Here is a 13,571-nt window from a genome sequence, read left to right as displayed (position 1 = left end):
GTCCCCAGGGCCTGACGGAATATTCCCCAGGCTGCTCCACGAGGCGAGGGAAGAGATTGCTGAGCCTCTGGCTAGGATCTTTATGTCCTCGTTGTCAACGGGAATGGTACCGGAGGAATGGAGGGTGGCGAATGTTGTCCCCTTGTTCAAAAAAGGTAGTAGGGATAGTCCAGGTATTTATAGACCAGTGAGCCTTATGTCTGTGGTGGGAAAGCTGTTGGAAAAGATGCTTAGAGATGGGATCTATGGGCATTTAGATAATCATGGTCTGATCAGGGACAGTCAGCATGGCTTTGTGAAGGGCAGATCGTGCCTAACAAGCCTGATAGAGTTCTTTGAGGAGGTGACCAGGCATATAGATGAGGGTAGTGCAGTGGATGTGATCTACATGGATTTTAGTAAGGCATTTGACAAGATTCCACATGGTAGGCTTATTCAGAAAGTCAGAAGGCATGGGATCCAGGGAAGTTTGGCCAGGTGGATTCAGAATTGGCTTGCCTGCAGAAGGCAGAGGGTTGTGGTGGAGGGAGTACATTCAGACTGGAGGGTTGTGACTAGTGGTGTCCCACAAGAATCTGTTCTGGGACCTCTACTTTTTGTGATTTTTATTAATGACCTGGATGTGGGGGTAGAAGGGTGAGTTGGCAATTTTGCAGATGACACAAAGGTTGGTGGTGTTGTAGATAGTGTAGAGGATTGTCGAAGATTGCAGAGAGACATTGATAGGTTGCAGAAGTGGCAGATGGAGTTCAACCCAGAGAGGTGTGAGGTGGTACACTTTGGAAGGACAAACTCCAAGGCAAAGTACAAAGTAAATGGCAGGATACTTGGTAGTGTGGAGGAGCAGAGGGATCTTGGGGGTACATGTCCACAGATCCCTGAAAGTTGCCTCTCAGGTAGATAGGGTAGTTAAGAAAGCTTATGGGGTGTTAGCTTTCATAAGTCAAGGGATAGAGTTTTAAGAGACGCAATGTAATGATGCAGCTCTATATAACTCTAGTTAGGCCACACTTGGAGTATTGTGTCCAGTTCTGGCTGCCTCACTATAGGAAGGATGTGGAAGCATTGGAAAGGGTACAGAGGAAATTTACCAGGATGCTGCCTGGTTTAGAGAGTATGCATTATGATGATAGAGTGGACAGCCCGCACCTCTTCCCCAGGGCATCACTGCTCAGTACAAGAGGACATGGTTTTAAGGTAAGGGGAGGGAAGTTCAAGGGGGATATTGGAGGAAGGTTTTTCACTCAGAGAGTGGTTGGTGCGTGGAATGCACTGCCTGAGTCAGTGGTGGAAGCAGATACACTAGTGAAGTTTAAGAGACTACTATGCAGATATATGGAGGAATTTAAGGTGGGGGGGGGGTTATATGGGAGGCAGGGTTTGAGGGTTGGCACAACATTGTGGGCCGAAGTGCTTGTAACGTGCTGTATGTTCTAAACCGTCTAAATGGGGCAGCTGTTTAATTGGGCCAAAATGTACTGGTCCTGCCATGTGCCAATTAATGGAATCTACTTAGAGGCACAGGGAATATCAGAATCAGGTTTATTATCACCGGCATGTGTCATGAAATTTGTTAACTTAGTAGCAGCAGTTCAATGCAATACATAATATAGAAGTAGAAAATAATAATGAATAAATAAGTACAGAAAATCAATTACTTATTAGCAGCAACAGATACATACAGACCATATGAAAGACACGTGCACGAGAGAGAGGCACGCAAACGCACGACCCACATAGGAGAGAGATTCAAAGAGGCGGGCAGGACCTCCCAGTCCTTGTCACCAATTCCACTACCCCGCCTCTCCCCCACCGACATCAGGGTTGTTGATATGCGATTTCCCACTAGAGGGCGTGTGTGAACAGTTGGAGCTACCGACTGTCATCAGCGGGCACCAGGAGCCACGCTGTTCCCACTTTTAACGCAATGGTTACTTACTAATGACTTTCAAACAACCACCTTTACTTACAGAGTGCCTGCATCTAAGGGTAACCTCCCAAGATGCTTCAGTGGAGCGCTGTCTGACCCTGAACCATTAAATATATTGGAGCAGCAGAGTGTGAGAGGGAGGATTGATGCATTGGGGGGGGGGGGGGGTGAATTCCAGAGTCCAGGGGGCAGAAGAAGAGGCAGACTGTGATAGAACAACAGGAATCCGGGGATTAGAATAAAGTTCTCTTACAGGTATTGGCGGAGAAATGGTAACCTGGGCAAATGCGTACTGCACTTGCCCAATGCGTAATTAAATGGTTATTTTAACCTGGGCAAAATCGTACTGCACTTAGAAAAATGAAATTTAAGGGTAACGTAGGCAGTTAACGGCCAGACATTTTACTGCCGATGTATATAGGGATCTGGCGTTCCTAGTCCAAAGCTCTCTGAGAAGACGGCAAAGGAGGGTTGCCTTCACTGGTCGGGAAATTGAGTGGAAGAGTCCGGAAAATGTATAAAACTGGTCAGGTCACACTGGAGGGATTGTGTTCAGTTCTAATCGCTGCGTTCTGGGAGGATGTGAAGGCCTTGAGAGGTTCACCAGGGCGCTGTCTCGATTGGACAGTATGTTGTGCAAGGAGAGGCTGATCGAGGTGTGAGAAACAAAGAATTGGAAAAACCTTGCATACTCTTCCTACAGATCAGGCCATTGAAGAGTAGAAGAAGGTAAAACAATGAGGGAAAGCAGAATAAAGTGTGACAGCTACAGAGAAAGTGCAGTGCCGGTAAGCATTAAAGTACAAGATTATAACCAGGCAGGTTGTGAGGCCAAAAGTCGATCTAACCACTTAATAGTCTTAACTATTAATACGTAGTTATAGTAACTATTAATAGGGGTAATAGGCAGGGTAAGCGGCTGGTATTTTCCCCAGGGTTAAAATGTCAAACACCTGAAGCCATGCATTGAAGCTGAGGTGGGGGGGGGGGGGGTTCCCACCCAGAGAGTGGTGGTTGCTGATGAAAGCAGATCTGATAATAGCATTTAGACTTTGTCTACACTTCTGCCTCAGTAAAGCAGCCAACATCATCAAAGACCCCACCCATCCCAGACATTCTCTCTTCCCCCCTCTCCTAATAGACCAGGCTCAAGGACAGCTTCTATCCAAGTGTTATCAGACTCCTGAATGGATCTTTTGTACAAGAAGCTGGACTCCTGGCCTCACAATCTACCTCATTGTGATCTTGCACCTCATCGTTTACCTGCTCTGCTCTTTCTCTGTTACACTTTATTCTGCATTGTTGTTGTTAGTCTAACAGCAGAAGAGAGCCGGGAGAAATGCAGCTGAGGCTGCCGTCACTACCACGTACACACGTCCCACCTGCAATAGAGCTTGTGGGTCCAGGATAGTCATCAAAGATCTCACCGTTAAAGGAGAGGACATCGTCATCGGATTCCTATGGAGAACTGAAGGAGAAGAACTCAATGCGCCATGATCTGTGCAAGATAAGCTTTTCACTATCTCGTTGCATGTAACAATATTAAACCACTACCAGTACACATTCTATTTATACTGAACAAAGATATTCAATGGAATCACAGGGATATGGTTCATCTGCAGGCAGACCGGATAGAATTTAATTTGGCATCATGTTCAGCACAGGCATTGTGGGCCGAAGGGCCTTTTTCTGTTCTGTTTATATTCTGTGACTGGGGGAATATAGAACAGTACAGTACAGGCCCTTCAGCCCACAATATTCTGCTGAATTTTCAATCTACCCTTAGGATCCACCTACATCAGCCTCTATTTTTCTTTCATCCATGCGCCTATCTATGAGTTTCTTAAATGTCCCTAGTTTACCCCCCCCCCCCCGTTGAGATTTAAGAGGGCTGAAGGGGTTTGTAGAGAAAATGAAGGTGGGGGTATTCGGCAACGGGAGTGGATATTTTTAAGGGAATAGTTCGATGGGCGAGGGACCTCTTTGCTCCAGATAGACTCAGAGTAAATGGACAGCACAGTAGCGTAGTGGTTAGCACAAAGCTGCTGCGGTACCGGCGACCTGGGTTCGATTCCCGCTGTTGCCTGTAGGGAGTTTGTACTTTCTCCCCGTGGCCACATCAGTTTCCTCTGGGTGCTCCGGTTTCCTCTCACATCACAAAGATGTACCGGTTAGTAGGTTGATTGGCCACATGGGTGAAATTGGATGGCATGGGCTGCCTGGGCCTGAAGGTACTGGAACCATAAGGCTGTAAGACACAGAAGTGTAACCCCCAGGGTTCTGAATGAGGTGGCTGAAGGCATTAGTAATTATCTTTCAAGAATCACTAGGTTGCCAAATGTTTCTGGAGGACTGCTAATTTGCAAATGTCACTCCACGCTTCAAGAAAGGAGGGAGGCAGAAGAAAGGGAACTACAGGCCAGTTAGTCTGACCTCAGTGGCCGGGAAGATGTTGGGAGTCGATTGTTAGGTATAGGGTCTCAAGGCACTTGAAGGTACATGGTTTCCTTGAGGGAAAATCTTGCCTAACATGTCTGTTGGAATTCTTTGAAGAAATAACAAGCAGGATAGACAAAGGAGAGTTGGTGGATGTTATGCACGGGATTTTCAGAAGGCCTTTGACAATGTGCCACTCATGAGGTCCCTTAACACAATAAGAGCCCACAGTATTATAAGAGAGATGCCGGTATGGATAGAGCAGTGGCTGATTGGAAGGAGGCAAAGAGTGGGGATAAAAGGAGCCTTTTCTGATAGGTTGCCTGTGACTAGTGGTGCCGGGACTGCTTTGTACACGGTAATGTATGTCGATGATTTGAATTGATGGTTTTGTAGCTAAGCTTGCAGACGATAGAAGATGGGTGGAGGGGCAGGTAGTGCTGAGGAAGCAGGGAGTCTGCAGAAGGACGGACGTTAGGAGAATGGGCAAAGAAGTGGCACATGGAATACAGTGTTGGAAAGAGGATGGTCATACACTTTGATAGGGTTAGGGTTAGAAGCATAGACTTTTATTCTTTAACAGAGAAAATTCAAAAATCTGAGGTGCAAAGGGAATTGGAAGACCTCGTGCAGGATTCCCTAAAGGTTAAATCCCAGGTTGAGTCAGTGGTGAGGAAGGCAAAGGCAGTGTCTGCATTCGCTTCGACAGCAATGGAACGTAGAAGCAAGAGTGGGATGCTGAGGCTTTATAAGACACTGTGAAGTCTTACTCGGAGTCCTGAGAGAAGCTTTCGGGCCCTGATTTCAGAAAGGTCATGCTGCCACTGGAGAGGGTCGAGAGGAGGTTAACAGGAAGGGTTATGGGAATGAAAAGTTTCCCATAATCAATTGATGTTGCTGGGCCTGTACTGGCTGCAGTTTAGTTAAATGGGGCAATCTCATTGAAACCTATCAACCATTGAATGGCCCAGATAGAGTGGATGTGGAGAGAAGGCTTCCTATGGTGGGAGAGTCAAGGACCAGAGGGCACAACCTCAGAATAGAGGGAAGTCAATTTAGAACAGAGGGGAGGAGGAATTTCTTTAGTCAGAGGGTGGTGAATCTGTGGAATGTGTTGTCACAACCAACTGTGGCTTTACCCTCTGGCTAAAGAGATTCCTCCTAATCGTCATACTAAAGGGACATCCTTCCATTTTGAGACCCTTTTTGCTGTATATCTGAAAAATTATATTTACACATTGATACAATGCAGAATTAAGTTCCACAGAAACCTCTTAAACTAAATTAACTCAAGTTTGGACAGGAAAAATGCACATTCAAATCTTTATCTCTGAATCAATAAGTAAATCTTTCCACCGGAACATGGAGGTTCGCTGCTCTGATCTGCTGGCTCTTGGTGGGGAATGGATAGCTTGCTCCCACACACTGTCGGCTTTTATGGCCCGCCATCCCGGAATTGGAAGGTGCTCACCTGAAGGGGAAATACCCCATTACCATCCTGGGCCTTCACCCAACCTCAGCTGATTCAACACCGCCCCGAGTAAGGCAACCTTTGTGTGAAACACATCAGCATTTCTGGAGGGGGGGAGTGGGCGCTGATACATCAAGGGACTTCTCCTCCACGGAGTTGACCTGACATTTGTTCTACTTCAAAGTAGTTCATGAAGCATACACCTGTACCCAATAAACTGCTCACTGAGTATATCGTCATGGACGTCTGCTGCAGTAGCCCATCAACTTCAAAGTTCGATGTGTTGTCATCCAGAGATGCTCTTCTGCACACCACAGTTGTAACACATGTTTATTTGAGTTATTATCACCTTCCTGTCAGCTTGAACCAGTCTGGCCACTCTCCTCTGACCTCGCTCATTAACGAGGTGTTTTCACCCGCAGAACTGCCACTCACTGGATGCCTTTTTGTTTCTCACACCACTCTCTGTAAACTCTGGAGACTGTTGTGTGTGAAAATCCCAGGAGATCGGTAATCTCTGAGATACTCAAACCACCCCGTCTGGCACCAACAATCATTCCAAAGTCATTTAGAGCACGTTTCCTCTCCATTCTGATGTTGGTTTGAAGAACAACTGAATCTCTTGACCGTGTCCGCATGCTTCTATGCTGCCATGTGATTGGCTGATTAGATATTTGATTAATAAGCAGGTGTACAGGTGGTCACAGAGTGTACCTTCGACAGGTGTAATGTTGAAAATGTCCTGACTGGTTGTATCGTGGTCTGGTATGGCGATCAGAATGTGCAGGAATGAAAGAAAAGATAAAGATTAAAGATTAGCTTTCTTTGTCACACATACTTTGAAACATACAGTGAAATGTGTCATTTGCGTCAACAACCAACACAGTCCGAGGGTTGTGCTGGAGACAGTTTGGAAGCGTTGGCATGTTTTCGGTGCCAACTTGGCATCCCCGCACCTTACGTACCCTAACCCAGACGACTTTGGAACGTGTGAGGAAACCCACAAAGTGATGGGGGGGGGGTGAGGGACGTACAAACACCTTACAAAGAGCAGCAAAACTAAACCCCAATCTTACAGCTTGCGCTAACCACTATACTGTACTACCATGGAGAAGATGCAGGGGCTAGTGGACTCTGCCCAGTACATCACGGGCACATCCCTCCCCACCATCGGTCGTATTTACAGGAGTCGCTGCCTCAAGAAGGCAACGTCCATCATCAAAAATCCCCACCACCTGGGCCAGGCCATCTTCTCACAGCTCCCATCGGGAAGGAGGTACAGAAGCCCGAAGCCCCACACCACCAGGTTCAGGAACAGCCACTTCCCTTCAACCATTGACTGGCACAACCCTGATCACCATCTCAGTACAGAAACTGTTACAAGGACGTGGCAGTGGAACCCAAGTGCTGAACACGGGCACGGAGGCCGAGCCGGGAGGCATTGCCATCGTAGCGAGCGTGGGAAGGGTTCCAAGGGAGTCTTTGCCCGGAGTCTTGGTTTGTAGTAGATAATACAGGATCAAGGTTAGACTTAGAACTGATAGTCCTAAGTCCCATGGAATGAGGTTACTCGTACACGAGTCGACCAACGAACTGGCACCTTCTAGTCATGGTCACAGGATTCTTGTACTGCATTGGTTGATGGGATGCAGGTGTACCGGGGAATGATTGGGAACTAAACCAGGTGGTTAAGGCCCAATTCCTGCGGAAGATAGCCAGGTGCCAGAAGGGACCATGACAGTAACACTGTGACCACTTTGTACCACAATGGACTTCGAGCGATTTTTCCTCTAATTGTATTCTTTTTTATAAAAATACAACTTTATTGTTTTTTGAAAACAGCTGCTGAATTGTCTGGACACTCTCAATGACCACTACTCTGAGCTGATAGTACGACCCACAGACTTTCTTTCAAGGAGTCTTTCCAACTCATGTCCGAAGTTCCCTCTAATTTGTAATGTCCAGCGTGCACAAAAATCTTGTGCTGTGCAATTTTTTTTTGCCCAGTGACAACAACATGTGCGCAACTGAATAGTTTCATCGACAAAAACGGTATAAATGAGTCAGTTTGAAAATCTGCAGACAAACCATCACAAACTCCACGTTGTCAACACGGTCCGCATCAGAAACCGGAAAAGGAAATGTGATTGCGTACGATCGTGACATGTCCTCACCATGCCAACCAGGTAGAGGGTGACTACGTTGCGTGCGCAGTTTAAATTCCTTTGTGTGCTAGTAGCCAGGGTTGTTTGCGTGCCCGCGGAGAAAACACTGCTCGTGCTCCCATGACGATCATGTTTCTCTTTTGCACGTTGGTTGTTTGTCACTTTATGTATCGTGAAATTCGAAGTTCAAAGTACATTTTTGTATCTAATGTATACCATACATTATATTCATACAAAGAAACATAGAAACCCTACAGCGCAATACAGGCCCTTCAGCCCACAAAGATGTGCCGAACTTGTCCTTACGCTAGAAATTACCTGCAGTTACCCACAGCCCTCTATTTTACTAAGCTCCATGTATCCATCCAGGAGTCTCTTAAAAGACCCTGTCGTTTCCGCCTCCACCTCCGTTGCCGGCAGCCCATTCCATGCACTCACCGCTCTCTGAGTAAAAAACGTACCCGACATCTCCTCGGTACCTACTCCCAAGCACCTTACAACTATCCCTCTCTTGCTGGCCATTTCAGCCCTGGGGAAAAGCCTCTGCCTGTCCGCACAATCGATGCCCCTATCATCTTGTACGCCTTTATCAGGTCACCTCTCATCCTCCATCGCTCTATTTATGTATATGATAAAACTCCGCCATGGCCGGTCCCAAGCCCGGCTGTGAAAGGGGGAGAGTTGGGCTGGGGGCGAGCAACCCCCTTCTACGGAAACAGAGCAGCAGAAGCCCAGAAGACTAATCCTGGAGGAGGAAGGACCTTGCTGTCCAGTAGTGCTGACGGGCTGAGGAAAAGGTATATACGGCCCTGAGGCACCCACAGGAAGACAAAGAAATATAGTCGAATCGACAAACACACACACACTCACACATTCACACACACACACACACACACTCTCACACACACACACACTCTCACACACACACACACACACACACACACACATACACACACACACACACATACACACACACACACACACACTCTCACACACACATACACTCACACACACACACACATACACACACACTCTCACTCACACACACACATACACACACACACATTCACACACACTCACACTCACACACACACACACACTCACACATTCACACACACTCACACTCACACACACACACTCACACTCACACACACACACACACACACACACACACACACACACACACACATCCGACATGAAAAGTGGACAAATCATGTAAATGATAAAATGATAAACAAGTAATGCTGAGAACGTGAACTGCAGAATCCTGAAAAGTGAGTCCACAGGCTCAGCAAATCCACTTTTCACAATAAAAACCTGGAAGAAAATGAACGTCAAGGTAGTGAGTGGAGACGTATATACACACTGAGATCATAAACTTAATTGGAACTTTGAAAACCCTGTATAATTCTGTTTTATTTTTGCAGAAGCTGCTTGTCTGCTGCGTTGGACCTGTGCTTCCACATGTGACAGTAAATCTGACTTTGACGATACTTTCGTGCACGATTTCTCTTTGATACACACCATCACCAGGTCGGTAAGCGGACTGTGGTGAGTTTGTAGCATCGTCAGTCTGGGTTTTAGCAATGACTGGCAGGCCGTAAAAATGAGAGAATCTGCGGGTGCTGGACATCCAGAGCAAAATCACACAGAACGCCAGAGGAACTCAGCAGGACAGGCGGCGTCTATGGAAATGAATGAACAGCCGGCGTTCCGGCCGACACCCTTCATCAGGCTCGAAGGTGACCTGTGAAACTGGGTGGGTAGGAAAGGTCAAGGGCTGGAGAGGAAGGTATCTGATGGGAGAGGAGAGTGGACCGTAGAGAAGGAAGAGCAGACGAGGTAAGAGGGGAGTGGGAGGGAATATTTTTCACTGAAGGAGAAATCGATATCCATGCCATCAGGATGGAGGCCACCCAGATAGAATACATATAGGGTGTCGCTACTCCGCCTTGAAGGTAGCCACTTGTGGTAGAAGAGGAGGCCATGGACCAATACGTCGGAATGAAAGGACAGAGCAGGAGAGGAATAGCAAGGTAGTGCGTGAGGATCATTCAGAAATCTGATGGTGGAAGGAAAGAAGCTGTTCCTGAAACGTTGACTGTGGGTTTCAACTCCTGATGGCAGCGATGAGGTGGGTGCGGGTCCTTAATGACGGATCACTTCCTGTTCTCGCTAACATTAAGTGCAAGGTTGTTGTTATGACACCGCTCATTGGTCAAAGTCCATCAACCCTCCCTCTCTCATTTGTTCACTCTCTGACTCATCCCCCACCCCCACCGGCGTCTTCCATTGTCAGTCTCTGCTATAAATTTGTGCATGGAATGAGCTGGCAGGTACAAAATGGGCTGAATGGCCTGCAACATTCTGTGATTAGATTTTTTCTCTCTCCTGGATAAGGAGACCATGACTACCCAATGCTCCCGGTGTTGTTGACCTAACAGCGAGACCTCCTTGCTATTCTGAATTGAATCTAATTGCTTTCAAAGACTTTGGGCATCAACACTCCTGTATTTTAGCACTTAACAAATAACTTTGTGCATTTCTGTTTGTGCTCCAAAATTTTTCTACGAACGACATTCCACCGCCAAAACTCCTGCCACAGCCTACTGCGCTTGCGCCGACTGCCTGGCAAAACTAATTCGGTGACGTGTCCTGAGCGTCTACACTCCGCCTCTTGTCCTGTTCATCTCGCAGAACGATTGGCGAAGACAGTAAGAAACCCTGCGTTGGGATTGGCGACTGTCCTAGATTTTGGCGTTGATTGGCTAATCATACGTCTCAATCAAAGCAAAGGCAATCGCCTCACGTCTGACGTCCTCTTACGTTTGCCAGTAAGACAGACATTCCCGGCTTTGATTGGTTGATATGGTCTGTCTGTCATACCGAGGACGGCAGTATTATTGGTTACGTCTCCCTACCCCACGCACGCCGACAGGCCAATGAGGGCAGAAAGACCGTTTCCGATTGGCTCGACGACCCAACCGGCCTCACCTGGTGTCAGGTGGCGCTCCTCCCCCTGCGCGCACAACGATTGGGCGTAAATGGACGAGGAAGGGCGGGGATTGGCTAAAGGGGTTGTCAGTCAGCGGCTGCGGGTGGGGGAAGCTGGCGGCGACGGCGACGAGCGGTGGGCTGACGGAAAATTGGGGCTTGAGTTCGGCTGGCCGAGGAATCGCGGGCCCTGAGGCCATGTCCGTCTTGACCCGCAGGTCCCGACGGGCCGAGCCGGCGGCCCGGGACGGGCCGGACGACGAGGAGAGGCAGCAGGTCGAGCAGCTGGAGGACGAGGAGGATCCGGGCGACTCCAAGGAGCTGCGGCTGACGCTCATGGAGGAAGTGCTGCTGCTCGGCATCAAGGACCGGGAGGTCAGGCCGCTGCTCACCGCGCTGGGTGGTGGGTGGAGGCGCCGGGCCTTCGTGGAAAATAGGGCCGTGGACCAGGTTAGGCCACTGGATTCCCGCGACCGGTGGAGGACCGGGTCCGCCTAGAGTTCAAGGAGCTGCCATAGTGGATCTCCAGGCAGACCCTGGAGCACTAGGTGGGTCACTGACATCTCCACGCAGAAGGTGGCCGTATGCCACCAGATCTCAGTGGAGGTCAGGCCTGTTGGGCCTCTGGAAGTCCAGGTAGCCAACTGGGTTTCCATGGAGATCAGGGCCAGGTTGTCCGTGGAGACTGGGATAGCTGTGGGTCTGTGCTGGAGCCCTGGTCTCCATGGGGTCAGGCCAGTGGGACACTAGATCTCTGTAGAGATCAGAGGAGGGCTGGCTGCTGAACGTCCATTTAGATCGGGCAGTGGTCTGTTGGTTGGGTTGGCGGGAGACTGGGTGCCCATGGAGACAGGATGATCAGCACAATGAGCCACTGGACCCTTTGGCGATCAGGTGAGTTGGACCACCAGATGTCCAGGTGTGCCACTAGGTATCAGTGGATATCAGGGCAAGGTTTGGCTGCTGGAGATCGGGGTATGGTCCACTGATCTCACTGGAAATCACTGATTTCTCATAGGGGAATACAGACAATTTTGATTCTGTTCCACTAGATCCCAGGGTGTACCATATAGGTTTCTTGCTGGTGTGAACAGCTTTACTCTTGTTACAGCAGTCAGATTATTCAGTTGCCATTGGAGTGGCCCTTGGGCACTGGATCCCATAGGGTATGGTCGTAAAATATCTGGAGCATGAGACGCAGGTATTGTGCATCACCTGAATGCACAGGATCATCCCTTTGTTGTTGGCTGGAGATGGCTGGGTGTATATGATGGTGTGCTAATCTCTCTCTGTGAAGGGAATGGAGATATCTGGTCAAATCAGATTTATTTATTTATTTATCAAGCAACACACACAAAATGCTGGTGGAACACAGCAGGCCAGGCAGCATCTATAAGGAGAAGCGCTGTTGACTTTCGTCAGTACATTTATCACATGTACGTGGAAACATACAGTGAAAAGCATCATTTGTGTTAACAATCAAAGGCATACTGGTTAGTAGGTCAATTGGTTATAAATTGTTCTGTGATTAGTTAGTAATGTTAAATATGTAGGTTGCTGCATGGTGCAGATGGCTTTTGTATCTCTAAATTTTAAAAACATTTATATGATCTAAGGATGTGCTGGGGGTAGACTGCAAATGTTGCCAACGTAGCATGCCCACAATGCTCACAGAACAACACTAGCAGCAACAGAGCGACAGCAAAACAGGCCCCTTCTACTACTCGTCCACATAGACAGTTCTCTAGCCCCAAGACAGGCTGCCTCCAGTCACATAGGTAGTTAGAAATACTGACCATGTCAGCATCTATGGGAAGGGGAACAGTTATGGTTACAGGATCTGAGAACCTTTCTCAATACTGACTATTGCAGTTCCTCTTTGTTTCAAAGTAATGGAGTTATCTTCCACCACCACTTGTCTTCTCTTCCACCATTGTCAGGATTCCCCCACCCCTTTAGATGATCTGCCCCTTGTCTCACCCCTGTGCCCCCATTCCTGTGCTGATAATATTTACGGTGGCATGGGGGTTAGTGAAGTGCTAGCTGTAAGGTTGGGGCTCAATTCTTGCCGGTGTCGGTAAGGAGTTTGCACGTTCTGCCCAAAACCACGTGGGTACCCTTGGGTGCTTAGCTTTCCTCCCTCATTCCAAAGACACTAGTTAGGGTGAATCAGTTCCGGGCGCGTTATGTTGGTTTTGGCTGCACCGCTCTTCCAGGCCTGTACGCCGATGGCCGCACCGCTCTTCCAGGCCTGTACACCGATGGCCGCACCGCTCTTCCAGGCCTGTACGCCGATGGCCGCACCGCTCTTCCAGGCCTGTACGCCGATGGCCGCACCGCTCTTCCAGGCCTGTACGCCGATGGCCACACCGCTCTTCCAGCCCTGTACGCCGATGGCCACACCGCTCTTCCAGGCCTGTACGCCGTTGACCCCACTACTGTTCTTTCTCTCTGTCATCAGGTCTACCAGTTTTCAGCTGCGTAATCCCTACCTGAGCCTCCCACTGATGAAGCCCTCATCCATGACTTTGTTAATTCCGTAGTACAATTTTCTGACCCTGTCCTGTGTAAACAC

General features: G+C 48.4%; 1 protein-coding gene across 1 annotated transcript in view; it reads left to right on the top strand.

Moving 5' to 3' along the window:
- The first annotated feature begins 11,075 nt into the window (after positions 1-11,075).
- LOC132399544 (Golgi phosphoprotein 3-like) overlaps positions 11,076-13,571 on the top strand; it is a 28,100-nt gene continuing 25,604 nt past the window's right edge. The window contains exon 1 of the mRNA XM_059980023.1: positions 11,076-11,371. Coding sequence (XP_059836006.1) covers positions 11,195-11,371 — 177 coding nt within the window. The 5' untranslated portion in view covers positions 11,076-11,194. The remainder of the gene's footprint in view (positions 11,372-13,571) is intronic.

Source organism: Hypanus sabinus, chromosome 9 (assembly GCF_030144855.1).
Source record: "Hypanus sabinus isolate sHypSab1 chromosome 9, sHypSab1.hap1, whole genome shotgun sequence".
In the NCBI taxonomy this organism is placed as follows: domain Eukaryota; kingdom Metazoa; phylum Chordata; class Chondrichthyes; order Myliobatiformes; family Dasyatidae; genus Hypanus; species Hypanus sabinus.
Note: the sequence above shows the minus strand (reverse complement) of the source record. Positions and strands in the feature narration are given on the sequence as shown.